Source organism: Anolis sagrei, chromosome 2 (genome assembly GCF_037176765.1).
Source record: "Anolis sagrei isolate rAnoSag1 chromosome 2, rAnoSag1.mat, whole genome shotgun sequence".
Classification (NCBI taxonomy): domain Eukaryota; kingdom Metazoa; phylum Chordata; class Lepidosauria; order Squamata; family Dactyloidae; genus Anolis; species Anolis sagrei.
Genome location: NC_090022.1, coordinates 195364113 through 195389478, shown reverse-complemented (window position 1 = coordinate 195389478; position 25366 = coordinate 195364113). Strand labels below are relative to the sequence as shown.

The following is a 25366-nucleotide window of genomic DNA, read 5'->3' as shown; positions in this document are numbered from 1 at the left end:
CCGCTTGTCTTCCCAAGAGATCTGCAGCTGATGGAATTGTTCTAGGAGTTGCATGTGATGTCTGTAGACAGTCCATGTCTCGCAGGCATATAGCAGGGTTGGGAGGACAATAGCTTTATAAACAAGCATCTTGGTATCCCTACGGATGTCCCGGTCCTCAAACACTCTCTGCTTCATTCGGAAAAAAATGCTTTGAGGCCCATTGCCAAGCCTTGAGGCCCAGCCACATTTCAGAGGAGCCTGAAAGGAGAAGTTATGCAGAGTCCAGGGGCCTCCGATAGGGGGCGGTGTTGCTTCCGGAAGGAACGCTCGCTGGCTGGCTGGCTTGGGCCGCTCTGGCCCTCGGACTCGCTGCCCTTCCCTCAGCTTTCCCTCACGGAGGAGCATGAACGGCCTGAGGCGGGCGCTGCAGCTAGGACGGTTGTGGCCTGGGGCGCTCCCAAGGCCTCGCCGCGGCCTGGCCTCTTTCCCGGGGCTGGGCAAGGGCTGGGCCGCGGCGGAAGGAGAAGAGGAGTTCGTCTTCCCGGAGTACCTCCCCTCAGAGCCGGGCCCGGAGGAGGAGAAGAAGCCTCCCGCGCCGCCGCGAGAAAGAGCAGGCCCGAGGCCGGAAGAGCGGCGCCGGAAGCCGCCTCGGGCGAGCTTCCACCAGGCCTCGGGCCTCCCGGACCCGTCGCTGCCGGCCAGCGGCGTGGGCTGCCCGGGCTGCGGGGCCGAGCTGCACTGCCGCGACCCGGTTCTGCCTGGCTACCTGCCCAGCGAGAAGTACCGGGCCCTGAAAGAGGAGGGGGAAGGCGGCGAGGGCCTGGAGGGGGCGGTGTGCCAACGCTGCTGGCTCCTGGTGCACCACCGGCAGGCGCTGAAGGTGGAGCTGCCCCGGGAGGAGTTCCGCAGCCTGGTCGGCGCCGCCTTGAAGGCCCCCTCGCGCCACAACCGCCCGCCCTTAGTGCTGCTCCTGGCCGACCTCCTCGACCTCCCTGAGTCGCTGCTCTTGCCCGACCTGTCCAGCCTGGTCGGGGACCAAACCCACCTCCTGGTGCTGGGCAACAAAGTGGACCTTCTCCCGGGAGACTCCCACGACTACCTGCGCCGCCTGCGGGGAAGCCTTCGCCAGGCCTGCGCCCAAGCGGGCCTCCCCGCCAAGGAGGAGCCGCACCTGATCAGCGCCAAGACAGGCTTCGGCCTGGAGGACCTCATCAGCCGCCTGCAGCGCTCCTGGAAGTTCAATGGGGATGTCTACCTGGTGGGCGCCACCAACACCGGGAAGTCCACCCTCTTCAACGCCCTCCTGCACTCTGACTACTGCAAGTCCCGGGCCTCCCAGGCCATCCACCGGGCCACCATCTCACCCTGGCCAGGTCAGCGGGGCATCATCTCTCCTGCGAAGGTGGCTTCCATTGGGTTGCTGTGAGTTTTTCGGGCTGTAGGACCATGTTCCAGTCATAATAATACAAGGGATATCCGGAAAGTAATAATAATATAATTATTAAACCTCTGAGGATGCTTGCCATAGATGCATCAAAACGTCAGGAGAGAATGCCTCTAGACCAGGGGTCCTCAAACTAAGGCCCAGGGGCCGGATGCGGCCCTCCAAGCTCATTTACCCGGCCCTTGCTCAGGGTCAACCTAAGTCTGAAATTATTTGAAAGCACAAAACAACAGCAATCCTATCTCATCAGCCTAAAGCAGGCCCACACTTCCCATTGAAATACCAATAAGTTTATATTTGTCAAAATTGTTATTCATTTTAATTATTGTATTGTTTTAAGTGTTTTTTATAAGGTATGTGCAATGTGCATAGGAATTCATGGTTTTTTTTCAAATTATAATCCGGCCCTCCCAACAGTTTGAGGGCTGTGACCTGGTCGTCTGTTTAAAAAGTTTGTGGACCCTTGCTCTAGACCATGGCCATATAGCCTGAAAAAACCTACAACAACCCACTAATTATTTATTTATTTAGAGTTTTTATACCCCGGTCATCTCACCTCCGAGGAGGGACTAAGGCCAGCTAACAACATAAAATTAAAATACACTTCATACAATTCATACAAATTACAGCAAAAATCAGTTCATCCAAAAGAATCACAAATTCATCGCCATCCGCTAGAATGGTCAGCAGTTATTGACTCAGTCATCATTCTGCGAATGCAGTATCCCAAAGCCATGTTTTTACCTGCTTTCTAAATGTCATGAGGGAAGAGGCAGATCTAATATCCATCGGGAAGGAGTTCCAAAGCCGAGGGACCACCACCGAAAAGGCCGTGTCCCTTGTCCCCACCAAACGCGATTGCGAAGGCGGTGGGAGGGAGAGCAGGGCCCCTCCAGAAGATCTTAATAACCTTGATGGTTCATAGGGGAGAATCCGTTCGGACAGGTAAATAGGGCCAGAGCCGTTTAGGGATTTATAGGTCAACACCAGCACTTTGAATTGTGCTCGGAAGCTGGTTGGCAGCCAGTGGAGCTGGTGCAACAGAGGAGTAGTATGCTCCCTGTACCCCGCTCCCGTTAGTAATCTGGCTGCCGCTTGTTGTACTAGTTGTAGCTTCCGGGCAGTTTTCAGAGGCAACCCCACGTAGAGAGCGTTGCAGTAGTCTATACAGGATGTAACCAGAACATGTACCACCGTGGCCAAGTCAGACTTCCCAAGGTACGGGCGCAGCTGCCGCACAAGTTTTAATTGTGCAAATTACAGGGTTAGTCAAAATGCATAGGCCAATAAGCCATTCAATTGAATGGCTTATTGGCCTATGCATTTTGACTAACCCTGTATAATAACTTTATATTTATACCCCACCATGTTAGCCATTTTTATGTTGGAAAACGCCCAGACTCCTCTTGAGGAGATAGGGCAGGTTACAAATAAAGTTGTATTATATTATTGTTGTGAAGGCACACTGGGTTGAAAGGAAAACTATATGTCTGGCTATACCCGGTGGCTATTGGTATACCCTCTGATGTACTTCAGTTCTTTAAAAATAATGACGCTTGAGACAGAATCAAAGTTAACCAAATAAGTTTACTGGAAACAAAAGGCAAAGTTCTTGAAAGTCAGAGTTCTTGAAAGGCGAATCAAGATAAAATATTACAAAGTGAAGTTTGTTGATGGAACTTAGTTACACTGATAAAAAACACTTGACTATATTCATAAAATATGAGGTAAAACACTTGACTATAATTGTGGTAAGTCACTTGGTAAAATACTTGGCTATTGAAAATAAAATACTGGACTAAACTATTGGTAAATTCAGCTATGAAGGTCTATGAGGTATACACAGCTTTGACGGTCTGTGAGGTATATACTAAGCTATGGTGATGGTATAGTACAAGCTATAGTGACTATTTTGTATATATATGTGCTATAGAATGCCTGTTTAGATTGCCAGGCCAAGGAACCCAGACAATTTCTGGCTTTCTCCTCTAAAACTCTGATACAGACTAAAAAGGAGGGAAAAGCCTTTCAGACAAGTTCTGAGGCAAAAGGGCTAAACCAACAGGGCCAGCCTTTAGCAATTGTTGTTGCTGCTGCCTGGGGGCATCTTTTTTTTTTTTTTTTTTTTTGGAGGTATAAACTGGCACTTAATTATTTGCTGCCTGGAATTCCTCTTTTTCTCTTTGTTCTTTATTTACTCTCTTGATTCTGGTACTTTTTAATACTTGTGACCAGATTTTATTCATTTTTATGGTTTCCTCCTTTCCATTGATATTGTCCACATTCTGATGGATTTCAATGGTCTCTCTGTGCAGTTTGACATGATTGTTGTCAGAGTGGTCCAGCATGTATGTGTTCTCAAATAATATTCCATGTCCAGGTTGGTTCATCAAGTGCTTTGCTATAGCTGACTTCTCTGGTTGAATTAGGCCTTTTGTTTTCTTTGATTTGTGCTTGGGCACTGCCATGAAAATGAACAAAATCTGGCAGTATTAAAAAAAAACCACCAGGATCAAGGCAGCAAATAAAAAACACCACTCAGAAATAGGGGAATTCCGGACAGCAAACAATCAAGTGGCAGTAAACACCTCCCAAACAAAGAATCCCCTCATGCAGCAACAGGTAGGCTTTGAAGCTGCAAGACTATTCAGCGCTAATCAAGATGGCTAATTGCAACATTCACACTTGCCTCAAATAGACAGGAGTTCTTTCTCCCACCCTAAACATTCCACAGATATATAAACCCCACCTGCCTAATGGCCCACAGACCTCACAAACTGCTGAGGACGCCTGCCATAGATGTGGGTGAAACATCAGGAAAGAATGCTACTGGAACATGGCCATACAGCCCAAAAAACTCACAGCAACCCAGTGATTCTGATGTTCTTTATAAACCATAGCAGAAAAGTTTAAATTTTCACGTCATGTATATAGGATTCAAAGGAAGAAGATGTACAATTTGTCATACCTGGCCATTGTAACATAATTCAGTATTATACTGATATTATACATGGCTGAATGTGTTGAAAATGCAATGTCCTGTCTGTGACTCATATGGTTATAATTAAAACAAGTTTTGAACTAGGAATCACTTGTTGTATGATATGTTCTTTAGCTATTACATTGTACCAGTTCTGAAGAACACAGAAATAAAGCAGAATAAATACTGAAACAATTTTTTTCATCCTTTTTCTCATATTCCCTGTTTGCCACCTCTACGTTTAATTTTCTGTCCATGGCTGGGGTGCTTAAACTTTCTTAAGATGTTAACAAGAATGCCAAACTGCACATAATACTTCTACAGACTGTGTTGTTTATGTAACTACTTTAGAATCTTAGTTTTCAGTTGGGTCCATGTAGTCATAACCAAATGTGGGGTTTTCTTTTCTAGGAACTACATTGAACTTGCTGAAATTTCCAATTATTAATCCTACACCTTACCGAATATTCAGGAGGGAAGCAAGGCTGAAGGCAGATGCAGAAAAAACAGAGGAAGACCTTAGTGAAGAAGAACGAAAACTGCTTAAATCTCTCAAAAAGCAAGGCTATTTAATAGGTGGGTAGTTTTTGGGATCTGTGTTAAGTACTTCATAGCACAAATAGTTAATTTTATTTTTGGTACACGTTTATTTTGTTGCAATCTTTACCTGTTTTTCTCCTACTAGTAATATATGAATGCAGTCTAAATTTAGGCACAATATTCTTGGAGATCATCAGCTAAGACTATAATGGAGGAGAGGTCTATAAACATATAGTTTATATATGTTTATTATTTATTGGGGATAATATACATTCACAAAACACAATCTAGTTCTTTGAGAACATTATTTATTAATGTAGCATAATCAGACTTCCAAAGATTTTTGTTTTTATCATTTTTTGTAACACTAAACTCTGTTGTTTTTGTATATTGGTAAGAGACAAATTGCTTCATACTTGTGTATTTACTACCATACAAGTGTGGAAATACGTAATTTTCTTTGTGGAATTCTAGAGTTAAGAATCCAGTTATTTCTGTACTTCTTTGGAATTAAGTGCATGGGGCATAGTGCAGATATTCTCAAGAGTAAGCATGTGGTACAGTTGCACCATAAAGATATTAGTTCATGATCCACTTCAAAACTGCCTGCCGGGATTGACAGTGAGAGGATCCAAACTATTACATCAATCAGTGTAAGAAATTTCTGTAAGCACAGTATTTTTATTTTGACCATCTATATAAATAAAAATGTAATGTTTGTTTGTGGGATTAACAGAACTCAATAACCTCTGGACGAATTGACACCAAATTTGAACACAAGACACCTATCAAAGCAATCTATGTCCTTCACACACACAATTAATAATAATAATAATAATAATAATAATAATAATAACCGGAAAGAACTCAATCTGCTACAAAGCTAAATGACTATACAGAGCATGCGTTAAAATGACACCCTCCTGCCCCCCCCCTCCTGCATGAGCGGGGGGGGGGGAACAACAGCTGAGAGAGAGAACCACTTTAGAGAGGGAGGGAAAGGTGGCCCATAGATCCTTTTCACAAGCCCCTGCCTCTCCCCTCTCAAACACTTCTGGTCCAAAGCATTTCACCTCCTTGCCAGCCGAGAGAGAAAGAGAGGCGGCATCTTCCTCCTCCTCACACCTAGAGCCAGCCTGCTCTTCCTCCTGGAGGTGCTGTCTGCTTCTCTGCCTTTCTTCCTTTTCTCCCACTGCATTGTTGCTTGGGCATTTAAAAAAAGCCCGACAGGAGAGGGAGGGGAGAAAGAAAGGAAGGAAAGAAGGAGAGAGAGAGCACTCTCCTCCAGATCCACCCCTTTCCTTCCCTTTCCCTCATGGCTGCCTGGGAACTCGCACAGGAAGGATTTTGTGTGTCTGTATAAGTGTGTATGTGTATACACACACACACACACATCTCTACACACTTCAACTTCCAGAAAGCTCACCCATATTGAGTTATGGGAAGGAATTCTGGGAAATGAAGTCCAGTACGCAAAGAAAGGACAAAAACAGGAAACGCTGTCCAGGAAGGCACAATCAAAGAACTCCCGGCAGATGGCCATCCATTTTTACCTTATTGCAACCCTGGGCTACAATATCTACAATAATAATATCTATCAGTCTTTAATAATAATATCTATGCCTGTAATAATAATAACTGTAGTCTATAATAATATCTGTCTGTCAATAATATCTATATATCTATAATAATATCTATATGCCTATAATAATAAAATATCTATACTTCTGTAATAATAATAGCAATATCATATAAATAATAATAATAATATCTATATGCCTATAAGAATATGTCAATAATAATAAAAATATCTATACCTCTATAAATTTTTTTCGTTTCAGGAGTGACTTGAGAAATTGCAAGTCGCTTCTGATGTGAGAGAATTGGCTGTCTGCAAGGACGTTGCCCAGGGGACATTGGTTGGATGTTTTGATGTTTTCCCATCCTTGTGGGAGGCTTCTCTCATTTCCCTGCTTGGGGAGCTGGAACTGACAGAGGGAGCTCATCTGCACTCTTCCCAGAATTCGAACCTGTGACCTGTCGGTCTTCAGTCCTGCCGGCATAAGGGTTTAACCCAGTGGTTCTCAACCTGTGGGTCCCCAGATATTTTGGCCTTCAACTCCCAGAAATCCTAACAGCTGGTAAACTGGCTGGGATTTCTGGGAGTTGTAGGCCAAAACACCTGGGGACCCACAGGTTGAGAACCACTGGTTTAACCCATTGCGCCACCGGGGGCTCCACCTCTGTAATAATAACAGCTATATCATATCAATAATAATAATAATAATAATAATAATAATAATAATAATAATAATAATAACAACAACAACAACAACTAGATGCCTATAATATCTATAGGTCTGTAATAATAATATCCATACGTCTGTAATAATAATACCTGTATATCAATAATATCTATACATCTATAATGATAATAATACTTATTATTAATAATAATATCTGTGTCTATAATAATAATACCTACGTGCCTATAATAATATCTATACATCTATAATAATAATAATAATAATAATAATAATAATACCTATATAATATCTTTGAACAGGGTTATATGGCAGTGTGAACTCAGGTAATCCAGGGCCCTTCCATACATCCATATAACCCTTTGGCCTCTAGGAGACTGAAATGGGCCTATATTATGTTGACACTTTGCCACTTCAGTTGTGTATTGATAGTATAGAAACCAGCTCTTCCTCTTTTCTTTCTTTCCCATTTCTCCACAATGGGCCACAGCAATGTGTGGCTGGGTACAGCTAATACAATATAAATTGTTCTAAAAACTCCACACAATGTAAAAATTATTTTGACATGATGTGTAAGTATAAGCATGTCTGAAATTCTCTTGGGGTCATAGTTTGTCATTTGTTCATTCTTTGATGTTGTAATATGTCAGATTAATTGAATGTGAGATAGAATGAACATGCTAAATGAAGCAGTAAAGAGATTTGCACATTTTGTTTTGAGTTCAGCCATCAGAGAATAGGGTGTGAGGTGTGTTTTCGCTGGAATCAAAACTCAGAATTAAATTACTCCAAAAGTTGAGCCAGAGTGAAGACAGGAGAGGCCAGGGGACAGTTCCACCTTCTCTCCTGAGCTATGCTAATTTTTAATATAATATAATATATTGTATATACATATAATATTTATAATGTAGTACAGTATAATACTAATAATAATATGATATTATAATTATATATTTTGTATTACATGTAATATTACTAATATTACAAAATAATTGTATAGTACAATATAGTGATGTATAGCACTGTTATTGTACTGTGCTCATGGTATAATGTATTGTATGTATTTATATATATCTTGTAAGCCGCTCTGGATCCCCTTCGGGGTAAGAAGGGCGGCATATAAATGTCGCAAATAAATAAATAAAGTTGAAGTGTTGTATTTGAAGCATTGCTGTGCTAGAAAACTGTGGCATGATTTATATGGAAATATTAAAAATAATATTGAAAAATTGAGTAATGTATGTTTTTTCCTCTTGATATAGGAAGAGTTGGAAGAACATTTGCTGAACCAGAGAAACAAAGAAAAAATTATGAAATTGACTTTGATGCTGAAGCTCTCTCTTTTAGTATGGAGGAAGAAACTTCCCTTCCAGCCAAAACTGTTCCCACAAAAGTTGAACTCACATACAATGAAGTGAAAGATGCTAGATGGTTTTATGACACTCCAGGGATTGTAAAGGATGGATGTGTAAGTAATTTCTTCTATTTCTAAAATGTTTGATTGGTGGGACAGAAAATCTGAAGTCCCCAATTATGAACAAGATAGGTTATGTAGGTTTGTTCTTAAGTTGAATTTGTAAGTTGGAACAGGTACATTTTAAAAACAAAACTTGAGCCAGTTGGCTGAAGAGAAATGAAGGAGCTTGCTGACAGGCTCCCTTTTGTTCCTCCTCAGCCAACGACAGGTTCCCTCGCCCCTCACCCAGTGTTGGCTGAGGAGGAATGCGGAAGAGCTTGTTAGCTCCCTCCCTTCCTCATCAGCCAAGGCTCTGTTGAGGAGCAAGGAGGGCTGGTAACATGCTCCTTCACCACTCAGCCCAGAGTTTGCTAGGGAGAAATGCAAGTTAGCCTCTCGGCAAACTCCCTATCTTCCTCCGCAGCTAACACTGGGACGAAGTACATCCACAATTCCTTCAGCTTCCTTCACCTTGGCTGGGGAGGAACAACTAGATTCACCATCCCCCAGCTGACTGCTTCCTTCCAGTTCATATCAACGAGTTTGTAAGTCAGATGTTTGTAACCTTGGGACTTCCAACTTCACTAGCTGCCTTTATCCTAAGATAGATTCTTTGGTGCTCCAAACAATTTTTCAACACACCCTTGATTGGTTCTGAATGTATCTCCTAAGATCCATTTTAGCACTTTGAATTGCTACACTGTGTGAAAAATGTGGAAGCAAAATGTTGATCCTCTTCCACAACATCTGCAGGCACATATGTAACCTCCACATTGTGCAAGTGGAGACAGGAGAACAGATTGATCTCTATTCATGCATTTTGTGATTTGTACAAACTTGCACAAATGATTTCAGAACAGTGCTAGCGTCTGTTCTCTGTCTGGTGGATATTCTTTCTGTCTGCATAATTAATTTGTTAAGATAACAATATCTGAAATATTTGTTTCACTCAAGCAGCTTAGGGCCAATATTAAATGAGAAACTGCTTGCTGCTACACAACCCCATCCAGTATTGTCTGCCTGCTGTTTGTAAAGGAGTGTGTTGAAAAATGTTCTTCCTTGTAGGGAGCTGGCACATCACTTGGGAAAACATTTTAAATGTAGATCTTGTATTACCTATACTGTTAAAAATTAAGCTTTTCTCCATGTTTGGAGCATGTGGTGTGTATTAGAAAAATAGGTTTTGCTGTTGAGTTTCCCTTGTGTTAGTGGTACATAGGAAAAAAATGTTATTCCCATGTATTGCCTAAACAGTAATAAAAGTTATCTTCATAGTGCCAAGGAATAGTGTTGTGGGCAGCCAAAATTATAATTGTGATGCTTCAACAGTCATGTTACTGTACTAATGAAATTGGCATTACTTAAGATTCACGCTTCTGAGACCTCATCTACAGGGGTCACATGCAGCAATACTGATCCAGATCAGCGCCTGCCTTGCCAAATGCAAGGGAGATTCTGTTTTTTAGCTTTGAAAGCAACAACATACAGAAATTGTGGATGAAAAATTTGTTTAGATTTATTAATCAGCAAAGCATTTTGTGACTGTCAATATTTGGGCTGTTTCCTATTTGGAGTTTATACCAGGCAAGGTACCCCCAATATGCTGCTGAGAGCACCAGAGAGCAGTGGGATGAACCCCTTCTTCGTAACCACTGGATATACGGCACCTTGTCCGAAAGGCCCATTTTGGAGGTCCAAAGTGTTTTGACTCAATGCATTTTTATAGGGCTCTTGTGTACACTTTGAGACATGCTGGACATCACACCACTCTTAACTATCACTCAAGCAACCCACTTTAAAATGTTGCTTGCATTTTGTGACTGTGTCACATTTGAGCTGTTTCCTATTTGGAAGAAACCATGCCTGTTCACACACCCATCCTGCTTTACCCAGGTTTAGGCAGCACAGGAATAGGGGATGACACTTAAATTCCCCCTCTCGTCCTTGGCTTAGTGGCGACCACTTTGAGTGGAGCCATTGGTAGTTGTCATTCCTCGCATCCTATGACACTAACCAGTGCGATGAAGCAATTAGAGATGAGAAGGTGGAAAGCAGGGAGCAATTTTTCTTTTCCCCATTCCCCTTTTTTATATTGCTCCATTGCTTGGGCCAGCCTAATTGGATATGACAATTGACAATCAGTACTAATTTTTGTGCCTGGTGGTTCAGGATGAGCGGGGGAAAGTAAAGGTGGGGATTCAGTGCCATCAAACTGGATTTAGTGCCGCTTGTCTGTGCAGACTTCATCCATCTGCCAGAGTGGCTTGGTGTTTCACTCACGAGCCACTGATAGACTTTGTGGCTGGCTGTGTGGACTCTAGTGGGGCTGTATAGGCAACTGCCAGAAGACCGTAATCATCTCAAGGAGATAGTGGCCTGATGACTAGTTGTACCTCCATGCAATCTCTCTCTTTCTCCTTCTCTTTGGACTACTTGGAGATTTCTTCATGATGGCTTTGAGCATGATATTGTTTGGTAAAAATCGTGTACTCTGCCAATTTGCCAAATACTTAAGATAATGCACCTGGAGTATTGTAGAGAGAATACTTGTAATTAGGACCTTGAAGGATGACCTTGGTGTAGGAAGGAGCTTAAACAAGCCAGGTGCAAGATATAAGCCCTTGAGTGATAGCGTGGCGTGGCATGATGTTCAGCATGTCTCAAAGTGTACACAAGAGCCCTATAAAAATGCATTGAGTCAAAAAACGTTGGACCTTCAAAATGGACTTTTTGGACAAGGTGTCCTGTATCCAGTGGTTACGAAGAAGGGGTTCATCCCACTGCTCTCTGGGGCTCTCAGCAGCCTACTGGGGGTACCTTGCCTGGTATGTACTCTTGGGCTGTATGGTCATGTTTCAGAAGCATTCTCTCCTGATGTTTTGCCCACACGATCGCTCCGGAACGTCCCCTCTCAAGTAGCCGAGCTAAACCAGCTCCCTGGTTCACCGAGGAGCTGGCAGCGATGAAGCGAAGGAAGAGGGAACTAGAGAGTGTGTGGCGTTCGGATCCGAGCAAGCCAAATCGAACACGGTTTGTGTCCTTTTTAAGGGCATATGCCGCGGCAATAAAAGCCGCAAAGAAGGCCTTCTTTGCGGCCACTATTGCGTCTGCAAAGAACCGTCCGGCTGAGCTGTTCCGAATTGTCAGAGGCCTTTTAAATCCCACCACTCAAGGTGGGAACCCTGACGATTCGACTTCTCGCTGTGAAGCTTTTGCTCAGTTCTTTGCAGACAAAGTCGCTTTGATCCGTTCTGGTCTGGATACCATGTTAATGGCAGTCTCTGAGGACGTAACACGAGCACCTGCTTGTCCAGTTTTGATGGATTCATTTCAATTGGTGAAACCCGAGGATGTGGACAAGATACTTGGAGGAATGAGGCCAACCACATGCATCCTGGACCCCTGCCCATCCTGGCTTCTAAAGGAGGCCAGAGGGGGATTGGCTGAGTGGGTTGAGGTGGTGGTTAATGCTTCCCTTCGGGAAGGCAAGATTCCAGCGAGCTTAAAACAAGCTATAATAAAACCGCTGTTGAAGAAACCATCACTGGACCCCACTAAATTCGACAACTATCGGCCAGTTTCCAATCTCCCCTTCTTGGGCAAAGTCTTGGAACGTGTGGTGGCCTCACAACTCCAGGTATTCTTGGTAGACACGGATTATCTAGACCCGGCACAGTCTGGCTTTAGGCCGGGACATGGTACCGAGACAGCCTTGGTCGCCTTAGTGGATGATCTGCGCCGGGAGCTCGACAGGGGGAGTGTGTCCCTGTTGGTGCTGCTGGACCTCTCAGCGGCCTTCGATACCGTCGACCACGGTATCCTTCTGGGACGCCTTGCAGGGATGGGTCTTGGAGGTACTGTTTTGCAGTGGCTCCGGTCATTCCTGGAGGGTCGATCTCAGAAGGTGTTGTTGGGGGACACCTGTTCAACCCCACAACCATTGTCTTGTGGGGTTCCTCAGGGCTCAATATTATCTCCCATGTTGTTTAACATCTACATGAAGCCGCTGGGGGAGATCATCCGGAGTTTCGGGGTACGGTGTCATCTGTACGCGGATGATGTCCAACTCTGTCACTCCTTTCCACCTGCTACTAAGGAAGCTGTCCAGGTCCTGAACCGGTGCTTGGCCGCTGTGACGGTCTGGATGAGGGCGAACAAATTGAAATTGAATCCAGACAAGACAGAGGTACTCCTGGTCAGTCGCAAGGCCGAACAGGGCATAGGGTTACAGCCTGTGTTGGATGGGGCCGCACTCCCCCTGAAGACGCAGGTTCGCAGCTTGGGTGTGACCCTGGACTCATCGCTGAGCCTGGAACCCCAGGTTTCGGCGGTGACCAGGGGAGCATTTGCACAGCTAAAGCTTGTGCGCCAGCTGCGCCCGTACCTTGGGAAGTCTGACTTGGCCACGGTAGTCCACGCTCTGGTTACATCCCGTTTAGACTACTGCAACGCTCTCTACGTGGGGTTGCCTTTGAAGACAGCTCGGAAGCTCCAACTAGTCCAACGCTCGGCAGCCATGATTTTAACAGGAGCGGAGCGCAGGGAGCATACAACCCCCCTGTTGCGCCAACTCCACTGGCTACCGATCTGCTACCGGGCTGAATTCAAAGTGCTGGCGTTGGCCTTTAAAGCCCTAAACGGTTCCGGCCCAAGCTACCTATCTGACCGCATCTCTGCCTATGAACCCACCAGGACTTTGAGATCTTCCGGGGAGACCCTGCTCTCGATCCCGCCTGCTTCTCAAGCTCGGCTGGCGGGGACGAGAGAGAGGGCCTTCTCGGTGGTGGCTCCTCGGCTGTGGAACGCCCTTCCTGCGGACATTAGACTGGCACCATCTCTAATGGTATTCCGCAAAAAGGTGAAGACCTGGATGTTTGTGCAGGCGTTTGAGTAATTTAGTGCAATCTGGTAATGGAACATAGGAATGGAACAATGGACGACGAACCTGGACTACGCTTGGATGATGAGAAGATTGGGTACAGTTGTTTTTTGTAATAATTGTGCATTGTCATTGCTATCGGTAATTTATGGATAATGTGTTAAGTCAATTGTTATATGTCGTATGGAACCACTGCTGTTTCTACTGTTTTTACTGTTTGTGAACCGCTGTGAGTCGCCTTCGGGCTTGAGATACAGCGGTATATAAGCAAAGTAAATAAATAAATAAATAAATAAATCTATGGCAGGCATCCTCAGAGATTCAGAGGTCTGTTGAAAACTAGGCTAGTAAGGTTTATATATCTGTGGAATGTCCAGGAAACGTCACTTGCTTAGTTTCTAACAGAACTCTCGACCTCTGAGAATGCCTGCCATAGATGTAGGCAAAACGTCAGGAGAGAATGCTTCTGAAACATGGCTATACAGCCCGGAAAACTCACAGCAACTCAGTGATTCCGGCCACGGAAGCCTTCAACAACACATTGACATTTTAAAGTGTTGAATGCTGCAATCCCACATTAGGATGAATGGACCCTGTGCATCATGTCCATTCTGTACAGCTCGGCCCTGAGTTGGGCTGTCCTGAAGAGGTAAACATATGTTCTTGATCACTAATTTTCTTTCTGTGCTGCTGAAGTTGAAGCACTTGCTTGCTCACATTTGTATCCTCAATACAACATGGTTGGATGAAGAATCCCAGGGTCCATTGAAGAAAATTGAAATATTATGAGTGCTGGGGTATTGAGGGATGTTCAGTTAGGTAACTGGACATGGTGCATGTAACACTGTTCTATAAGTTATGTCACATTGTTGTACAAACATGTGACAGCATGGATGTTTGAATTTCAGATTTAATTTGTTTTCTTTTCTTCTGTTGAGCTCACTGGAGAGTCCCAGAGGTAGTCTCACTTGTTTTGTGCCCAGTTAACCTTTAAATTAGCAGACTCATGTTCTCATATTCTTCTGTCACTCCATGCCTACTTATTGAGCCTGCTAATTAAATTAAATTAGCAGGCTCAATAGGTAGGCATGGAGTGACAGAAGAACATGAGAATCTGTTTCTGAAGTCAAAGTTGACTTTTGGCTGAATTGTTTGTATGCTTGCTTGTGTGGTTTGTATGTTTTAGCTAGTGTGCTCTCCCTAATCTCATAATCTTAGGGTCTGGGGCTTAATTTTGGGTGGTGATATGAGCCACTAGTTCTCTATAGTTACTGCAGCACAGATGCAGCACTATTAAAAACTGTGATACAGTTACATAATTGATATCAAGTACTTTGTATAATCAGTGATTACGAGACATATGTAGAGGAGGAGCAACCTCAGTCCTCAAGAGGATGTTGAACACACATCTTCAAACTGCAGCTGTTCAGGCCTTCAACTCCCAGAATGCCTGAACAAGCTCATTAGGGCTTCTGGGAGTTGGAGGCCCAAATTGCTGGAGAGCCGCCTGATGTAGAAGGTTCTTGGGATGGAACAACCCCTGCCTGTTCCCAAAGGAAGAAAAGTTGAGTGATCATGGTGGATGATTCTATGCTGAGACAAACAGGGCCAGTGGTGTGCAAACCGGATAAGATGCCCCCAGTGGTGTGGTCTCTCCAGAAGAAAAGATTTGTGACATAATAGAGATGCTGACAGGGTTCATCAAGCCCAGTGACCATTATCCTTTCCTTCTGAGCCATGTAGGAACAAATGATAGCTTTTAACATATGGCATGAGGCTCTGGTAGGAATCTGAAGTATTTGGGGGCACAGATGGTTACTTCATCATCCCTTCCTATTGATGGAAGAAAGAAGAATAGAGATGAACAACCAACAATACAGATGGTCCCATCAGGAAAGTTTTGGCTTTTTGGTTCATAGGCCCTTTCTACACTGCCATATAAAATCCACATTACCTGCATTGAACTCAATTGTATGGCAGTGTAGACTCATATAATCCACTTCAAAGCAGATAATTTGGATTATCTGATTTTATAATCTGGATTATAAGGCAGTGTAGAAGGAGCCTTAGTTAGGTTTTTCATGGTGTTGGCCAGGAAGCAGGGTTGCACCTCATAGCAGTTAGTAGAAGCATATTTCCTAGGACTCTTGCAAACCCTGATCAGAAGGAAAGGAATCGGTATTCCAGACAACTCTGGATTTGACTGCCTTGTGAACTCTTCTTTATAAATTTATTTACTATTATTTATTTACTATATTTATATCTCACTTTTCTCGACCTCGAGGGGGACTCAAGGCAACTTACAGATAAACAACAATTTAATGCCTTAACAACAATATACAATTAAAATAACATTTAAATTAAATTAAGATCAAAATTAAAATACATTAAATATTTTTAAAACATTACAATCACTGTAAAACAATCCTATCCACAATCATAATCCAGGTCATTCCGCTAGTCATAAAGAAGTTGGATGACAATCTTTTGATACTGTTCCTGTACCACTATACCACTTAAATCACCCCCCAGACTTGTCTGATCCTGGAAATTGGGCAGGTTAGTCTTAGGATGGAATATCACAGGGAATACTAAGGATCTCAAAGTGGTGCTAGGAAAGAATTATATCTGGAATGCTGCTGCCAGGCAGAAGTGATAGAACTGTATTAGATGGGCAAATAGTCTGACCTATTAATAAGGCAGCTTTCTATGTTCCTGTGACCCTTATTCACTTTAAATCTTCAATGAATAAAGAAGCACCTGTGTTACTTGGGCAGAACCTTTGTGCTTTTCAGTCCGTTCACTACCTAGTCTGGCACTAATTGGCAGTATAATTGCAGGAATCATTAAAGCACTGCCCCCAAAATCTGGTTTTTTTTGCTGGCTTGTTTTGGATGATCAACGTGGTCAGCTAACATCAAAACTTCAAATTTATTATAAAGATTTAAATAATAATACTATGCATGTTAAGCTATTAATTTATTTGCATATAACGCTTTAGACATCAAACAGCTATCATTTATACAAGAAATAAAATTAATTTGGCATATTTTTGAAAGATTGGTTTACTAATCTTTAAAATTGAACTCTTTTTTAATTTAAGGCATTGAAAAAGCTTCCAGTGTTTAATTTTCCAGAAAAGTTTTTATATCACTGCCATACAAGGAAGCACTAAACATGTAGCTTCAGCATTATAAACAAAGTGTGTTAATACACACCTTTAAGAAAACACACCAAAATCTTGGCATTCGTCCTCTCAAAACCTGGCAATTAATACATTAGAGTTTTAAAACCAAATTATTTGTTCCTAAAAACAATGGACACTACATAGGAAAGAAGCAGTTGCCTATGGCAACTAAGGCTGTCTGCCATGAATGTTGCCTCTGATTGCATTATTGTCTATAGTTTGCCAATACTGTTTTCTTTGAGATTCCAGACTTTTACTTACCTTTTGTCTCATGTCTTGTGGAACATTTCTAAGATAATATTTATTCTGATTGGCACCCATGGAGTGCAGTAGACAGTTCTTCTGTAGATCAGCATTATTTCAGTGTTTTAGTTCATTTGAAAAAGAAGTTTATCCAAAGGATGAAAAACTTACTTTGTTCATATTTTTCTTTGTTTTCTTTATTTTATATTCAGTTTTCCATTCAGCAATTCAGAGCTGCTAACTATAAAGTAACAAAATAATCACAGTACCAATCATGCCATTCTAACAGTATTGTTATTTCATTTGTCATTTTTTTTCCATTGTAAAATTTATTATTTCTTAATTTTATTTGGAACCCAAAATTTTGAAGATGGGATAGTTTTTAAAAACTATTCTGTTTCATAATTTGTTTTTTAAAATTCTGTTGCTAGGTATTTTCATGAAAATGTAAAATTAATCCTATCACTCATTTTAAGTGAATTGTGGTATTTAGTCCTGGTATATGTTAAATAGAGGAGAGCAGACATAATGGTGCTCTGTGGACTGTGGCTTGGGGGCGGGGGGTTATTATAAGGTCAAAGATTTCAGTGAAATAACTGAATGAATTTTTAATTAAATGGTTAATGAACTACTTGTTAGGGCAAGCCATCTCTACTTAGTTTGCTGCTGCCCATATTTAAGAAATTTCATAAAACTGAGCAGGTTTCACACAGCTTTTTGTTAGATCTAATATTGGTTAATTGAGTGTTGCTTACTGTTTTCTATGAAACAAATTTTTGGCTTTGAACTCTTTGTGGGGAGTTGCTATTGACTACACAGGCATGGAGCATTCAGAAAGGGTCAGGAGTCAAGCAGATGTGTAGCATGGGTGAAGTTTTTTAAATCATTTTCAATAACTTTGTTGGTATTTGATTAAATTCGGAATGTGTGTTAATTAAAAGAGGGATGGGAAGCGAAATTGCATTTCAGAATACATACATCATGCTTCTAGCAGTATTCCGTCTGTTTAAAAAGACAGAATTTCTGCCAAATGTGTTTTGATCCTTTCCCCTTAAAAATGTGATCATGGTTGTGGAATAAAATTATGAAATATTGGAGAGTTACGGTAAATTTTCAAGAGTATAAACAATTGGTTCTTCTCTTGAAGTATGAAACAAAACCTTCATGTGAGTAAGAATAGTCCTTGAATGACCATAAATGTCCAGAAATGACATCATACCTCTTCCAGCATCATTTCAACTAATTTTTGGCTTATTTTTTCAAAGTTTGGGGGGGGGGGGGATTTAAGATGTGGGAGGGGTCTTGGGGAGAATTTAGGAGCAGAACCATTGAGTTTTCCAGCTGCTTTCAGCCAATATAGATGTAGAAATTTGTCAGAAATATTAAAAATTAACTGGGTATTTTTTATGACAGAAGTGTGAGTCAAGCATTGAAAGAGTTTGGGCCAAAGCTAGTGTTGTCCTGCGGAGTGTGAGGTAAACCTCTATGTGAGAGAAGCCTCGTGTGAGCAAGCTCCAGTGTGAAGGCTTCTGTGAGCAAGTATACTGTGTATTTGTTTATTTGTGCTATAGAAACCTTGTTCTTGTAAATAGTACAACCATATTATTTTACCTCAGAGAAAAGCCTCCTAAGGAGGAGATAACTTTGGTCTGTTTGTTTTTGTTCTTTTTAATCACTTTGGGCTACTAGTGCTGGGTCACGCTACTGCTGATAAGTTACTCTGCTGTACATTTATGAGGAGGGTCTTTTGTTAATAAGCCCACTCGCCCAACAAGATTTAATCCAAAATATTTTAGGATTGTGGGCAGTTGGAGCCTTCAGGGGCTGCAAACAACCCATGTGTTACCGTTTTCCCACTTTCGGCTTTTATTAAGTCACATTTGCCATTTCAATGGCCAGGCTTATCTTCTAACTCTTTGGAATAGATTTTTGGTCTTGCCACGTTTTGTGCTTTTTAGCTAATCAGTAATAATGTGGAACAGTTGGCTCTAGGAAGAGCTGTGGAGGCTGGAACAGAGCGGGTGGACATGATTCTCAAGATGGTTCACTTTAGCATGAATTTTAGGACTTTTCAATTTGGTCTCTCTTGTTTAAGACAATGTTCAAATGAATTGTTGCAGTAGGTTAACAAACTGTCTTCAGCATGTGTATATTTTACCCCAAAATATCTCTGTTCTCAAAGAGGGCAAGAAAAGCCTTCCCATTTTTTGGCTTTCCCATGTTGCTATGAGTGCAGGCATCAGCAGATTCTTCTGGTTAGTGTAGTGTCGATGCCAGCAACTGGTCACTCTGTGGAGTGTGGGAAGCACTCCTTCAAGCAGTACTCTGGTAAGTTCTATGAAGAACATTTTTTTCACCCTATAATTGAATTTTTAATGTTCCCATTCCAAAAGTCACCACTATCTCAAGACTGAAATTACAAGTATTCAGGAAAAAAAACATAACATTTCTGAGCCTTCACTTGATACTAAGCTTTGATGAAAATTGTCATGCAATTTTGGACATATTGGCCACAATCCAAAAAAAACCCTGTGTGTGCTTATGGAAGGGAACCAGTGTTTTTTTTCCCCCTCTGATCTATCATCCCCAGCCCTTTATAGCTATTTCTAGAGTCAAACATGCCTCATTAATTCCTACTTAGCCAGGAAGCTCAATGGGTGGCCTTGGGCAGTAATGGTCTCTCTGTTTCAACTTATCTATCAGAATGACTAAGCTAAAAAAAGTCTGAGCTCCTCCATGGAAATCTGGGAGAGAAATGCAAATTGATTTTCAAAGAATTGGCCTCATAACTAAATGGTTTAGTCTGTTTGCTCTTTTAAAAAAAGAAGATTCTCATACCAAGATAAGCTTCCTGAAATCTCATGACTTTGAAATGTCGTATTGGAGAGCTGTTCTTTACAAAACATAATTCTTGGACCCAATGAATTACCCTGCACTTCATTTAAAAGGGAGATGTTTAGAAATTACTTTGCTGTTTACAAGTCTATAGAGTAGAGTGGCGAAAACACAGACCTCTATGATCCCAGGGTAAGTTACCCTTGCCAACCTGTAAAAGTTATTCACGCTAGCAGTTGGGGGGTGGGGCAGGGGGGAGGAGGGATCACCTTCGTATTGATAAGTGTCCCTCTTTCAAATCAAGGTCATTGTTATCAACATTTAGCTTGTTGAACGAGTAGGCTTATTAACAAAAGATCCTCCTCATAAATGCACAGCAGAGTAACTTATTAGCAGCAGCATGACCCAGCACCAGTAGCCCACAGTGAAAAAAAGAACAAAACACACAGACCAATGTTATATATTCCTTAGGAAGCTTTTCTTTATAGCAACTATTTACAAGAGCAAGGTTTCCATAACACAAATAATGTTCTTTATACTTCCTCCTTTGCTTCCATGTTGGGCTTCTTTCTCATTCAGATAACATCTTTGCTCTCACAGAGCCTCTTCTCACACCAGCCTTACACAGGAGCTACACACAGCAGCCTTCACACAGGATGGCTTTCAACCTGGGGCTTTCTCTCACCAAAGCTTCTCACACCAGGCCTACTAACATTGAGGCCTACCTCATACTGAGGCATCTCTTACACTGAGGCCAACTAAGCTGCTTATATTGAACTTCAGCTTTTTGCTGAGTCATTGCATCCATTTAACCCTTTCAGTGCTTGACTCACATTTTTGCTATTAAAAATACCTAATTAATTTTTAATATTTCTGACTGAGTTTTAACAAGTTGGATGTGCTTTCACCTAAATGGCCTTTACAGAACCGATATTCTTTTGCCATTAGTGGCCTAAGAAGTGTTTCTTGTACTGATATGCCTTAGTTAACAAATCCTCTGACATAAAAGCTCCTTTTTACAAAGTCTTCTTATGGCTGTTCAGCTCCCCTTTCTTTCCTCCTTGTTCTCCATATAGCTGGAAGAATTTTAACAGCCTTGGCAATGAGAGAATGGTGAAGCAGGACTGGAGAAACATAGATTTTCAGAGTCAGGCTGCAGTAAACAATGTAATAAAGCTTGAGCTGACAAAGAATGAGATTCTGCTCCAGTTGATCCTGTTTCATGTGACTCTACAAAAGGCAAGGTAGACAACAATTGCTTCCAGATTCCCTTACAGACTATTTATCCATAGTGAGACAGAGAGAAAAGGGGAGAGCAGATAGGGTTGTCATACTAGCTTCCTGACCCCCAGTATGTTAATCAAAATAGAAATCATATGAAGAATAGGGCATAGTGAAAGAGAAAGTTATCTCAGCATACATTAGAGATGTAATATTTAAGTATTCTGTAGGATGTTCAAAATATTTCTATTTACTTGATAAGGTTGTTTCATGTCAGATGTGCACATTGTTAGCTTTGAATAAAAAATTGTCGAAACATGTAAAGCTTTTCTTTTTGTAGTATAAGGAACATTTACTATTATTTCCAAGCAATGTATGAAGAATTTTCAACTGTCATATACAGTAGTCATGAAAGCGCAAGTTATCTGTCTGCTCTTTTTTAAAATTGAAAATTTAATTTGAATTAGGTTTTCTGGTTTGCTTTTAGGTTTTAAACCTTCTGAATGAAAAAGAAGTCAAACATGTCTTGCCAACATGTGCAATTATTCCAAGAACATTTCTTCTTAAGCCTGGAATGACCCTGTTTCTGGGTGCATTGGGTCGAATAGATTATTTACAGGTAAGAGATATGGTGGGGGGACTACTCCAAATGTCTTAGCAAATTCTTATTCATCACATATTACAGTATGCTGTTGCATGGCCTGGGTGCATTTCTATCTGCTGAGGTATATTCCAGACAGGGTTTTTTAAAAGGCAAATAATAGTCTTATGATCCATGCATAGAAACAAAGATCCAATGTTCTGTTATATCTCTTGTAGGATTACTCAAATCTCAAAAATGAATCAAGTTTGCTGTCAGTAGATGAACAGCTTCCAACATGTACCCTATGGCTTGAGAGCAGTGGCAAGAACTGCAATAATATGGCATGCTTGGTTTCAGTTATCCAGTTGACTAATAAGGAAGCTTATTTCCATATCAAAGAGTTTTTTTGATGAAAGTCTGGATGGGATACAAAAGCTTCACACAATAGTAAGAGAGATGAGCCTGGGAACCTTTCTTTGCCTTCCCAACCTGCCCTCAGTGCCAGTCCCCCCTCCCACACTGTTTTTCACATTGTTAAGGGGTGTTAACATATACCTAATTCAGTAGATTCTCCAATCCTTGGAAGAGTATTTTGGGGGTATTTTTTTTTCATTTCCAGCATTTCTACCCTGTCCTTCTCAACCCCTGAGGGGGGACTAAGGATGGCTCACACTCGGCAGCAGTTTAATGCCGCAGCATACAAGCAAATACTACAATATTACAAAGCAGGGGTACCGTTTTGGGGGAGGCAGGTCTCTTATTTCAAGCTGTAGGGCCAGCTGATGAAGAAGAATAGATTATTGCAAAGTTGTGGTTTTTCTATAAATTATAACTGTATTCCCAATTCACTTCTGACATGATAAATAAATAAATAAATTGTAAAGTAGGAAAGAAAGATCATATAGTTTTGCTTCAAATGTGATAGAAAACCATGCTTAAGCACTGTAGGAAGACATCTCCAGCATGTGCATTTCCTTGCAAACTCTTGATTTCCATCATGATTTAATCTTTTGTGGCAAACCATGGATTACCAAGCTTGGTTGTATTAGGAAATTATGCTATGCTGTAAAATAAAAAAAATGGGTTGGGATATGAGAACAGGAAGATGGATATGACTTTAGGGAAAACACTTAACAGCCAAACAGACTTTGATGTTGCATGTTAAGATACCCTTCTCCATTTTATATAAATCTCAAGGTATTCTCTTTGAAAGGCCCGTGTCCTTTTTAAAAATAACCTGATCTAGGAATGCTTAAAACAATAGGAATCTTGGCCAGTTTGGTACATTAAAATACCAGCTTTAAAAAAGTAAGACGCTGTCAATTATAGAAAGTTTGGTAGTTGAACTGATTTTAAATTTGTTACTGAGACTGTTTTCACATGCAGAACCCATTACAATTAACTTTCTCTTTATTATGCCATAGGGGGACAGCCCCTCCTGGTTTTCTGTTGTAGCCTCAAATTCATTGCCTGTGCACTTCACTACAGTAGAAAAAGCAGATGCTCTCTATCAAAAACATGCAGGTCGAACATTGCTGAAGGTAAGCCAGCACTGACTGTATACTGCTGGAAAATCTATGAAAACGAATTGCCTTGAGCCTTGTGATTTCTCTTATTTCACTGACATTCATTATTGTCTCTCTTGGTCTTAGCACAAGACGTGCTTTGTTCCACTCTTAGCCAACCCCATGGCTTCATTGTCTTCGACAAGTTCTCCCTGTCTTGGTGGTCTTGCACTTTATGCAAGAAAGAAATAATTGTTGACATTGTTTTGTTTCTTTCCCACCTTGGTTGCGTAAAACACTGCTTTACAAAGGGCCAAGATACACAGTAGATTTAAATGTATGTTTGTTCATGTGTACTAACTTTGCATAGATAAATATATCTATAATATATATTAGGCTGAAAACATCTGAGAAACAGTACTAAGCAGTAAGGAGTAGGCCAGTGGTTCTCAACCTTTGGGCCCCCAGGTGTTTTGGCCTACAACTCCTAGAAATCCCAGCCAGTTTACCAGCTGTTAGCATTTCTGGGAGTTGAAGGCCAAAATATTTGGGGACCCACAGGTTGAGAACCACTAGTGTAGTCCCAACATCATCCAGTAGCTCCACTTAAATGTCAAAACTTTACTATCTATACTATACAATAAACTACTGTAATTACTAAATGATATTAGCTTTTTCCACAGTAGGGGGGAGGGGTTCCATTGATTTGGGGCTCTTGTCTGGTGAACTATGAATTTGGCTAAACATCATGAGGTTGTCAGCCCTTGCTTTGCCAGCAGTTCAAAGAGCGGTAAACATGTAGAATATAATTTAGAATATAATTTCAGATATTATATTGAATGTTTGCCTTTTTACATGTAACCCACCCTGAGTCCTTCTGGGGAAAGAGGGCAGTCTTAATTTTTAAGACTTCTTAAATCTTTTAACTCAAGGTTCCAATGGGAGGCGAAGAACGGATGAAAGATTTCCCACCATTGATCTCCCAGGATGTGACATTGGAAGGAATAGACGAAGCTCAGGCAGTGGCTGATATAAAGCTTTCAACTGCTGGTAAGTTTTGAAAAATTTCTCAAAAGTCTTTCTCATCCTGTTTTAACCTATATACAAATGTATATAGAAAGGCCTGTGTAGGCACTAAAGAGAAGCATTTCATGAAGGTTTTTGTCTTGTTTTAAAAGTGAAGTAGGAAATTCATTTGATATGACCCTGCGCCAAACAGATATAGTAGTCCAGTGTTCTGCTTTAATTTCGTTTTTTAATTTAGTGTTTTCTCTGCACAGGTTGGGTTGCAGTGACAGCTCATTCAAACAGCAAAATCCATCTGCGATGCTATACTCCTAAAGGGACAGAGCTGACAATACGTAAACCACCTCTGCTGCCATACATCGTTAATATCAAAGGGCCCCGTCTGAAAGGAAGTCCAGCCTATAAGTCTAAAAAACCACCACCCCTTGTTAGGAATTTAAAAGTAAATATAAATCAAGGGAAAAAATCTAAAAAGTAAGACATTATAGAAGTTCTCCATGTAACATTTAACCCAGTATAGTGTTTTAGACTTTCAATTTTAAAAATGCTTTGTAAAATATATTGAGATGTACATTTATAAAAGTCATTGAAAAACTAAACATGCTGTTTTGTGTTTCATTCTCCTAACATTGCTCTCTGCACTTGTCTTGCAGTTTTTCACAGATCCTCATAGAATCCTTTGAAATCGGTTTATTTAGTTTAGGTGGATGAATTTTGTCTGGGAACGGGTTATCACTGTCACCCCTTCAGCATATGCAGAACATTAAGAGTATAGTACTTCTTAAGACATGCAGAAATCAATACAATTTTATTTTATTGGACACTAAAAATAATGGGTGCTTGTGTTTTGGGGGGGGGGCATAAATTATTTTTAGTGTGGTACATAACTATTTTTCTGGCCTGGTTTTGTGAGAGAATGTCTTTCTTGTATTAGTTTTTATATGGGTGTTACTAATCTTTCATTGGGAGTGTTGGTGTGTGTGGACTGACTGGGTGTTCTGCCTGCAGATGTATGAACCATTTGACCTATCAATTATGACTGACAATTTTGGGGCTGTTCACTCACAATCCTATGCCCATGTGGTTTTAAAAAAATGCAGAAAGGTGCTGTTTAGCAATACAAGATGAAACGTAATTTAACCAAAAGGTTAGGCCTATCATTGTCTTTCAAGTTGGTTTAGATAGTTCATTGCACATACTGATGATACTAAGAACTAACAG

General features: G+C 41.2%; 1 protein-coding gene across 1 annotated transcript; it reads left to right on the top strand.

The window, feature by feature from the left end:
- Positions 1 to 336: 336 nt before the first annotated feature.
- Positions 337 to 24744, top strand: NOA1 (nitric oxide associated 1). Its single transcript, XM_060762688.2, has 7 exons — positions 337 to 1355; positions 4818 to 4982; positions 8473 to 8678; positions 21519 to 21650; positions 23039 to 23155; positions 24052 to 24169; positions 24400 to 24744. Exons 1-7 carry the CDS (start codon positions 386 to 388, stop codon positions 24621 to 24623), a joined length of 1932 nt encoding a protein of 643 aa, XP_060618671.2. The 5' UTR covers positions 337 to 385; the 3' UTR covers positions 24624 to 24744.
- Positions 24745 to 25366: the final 622 nt, after the last annotated feature.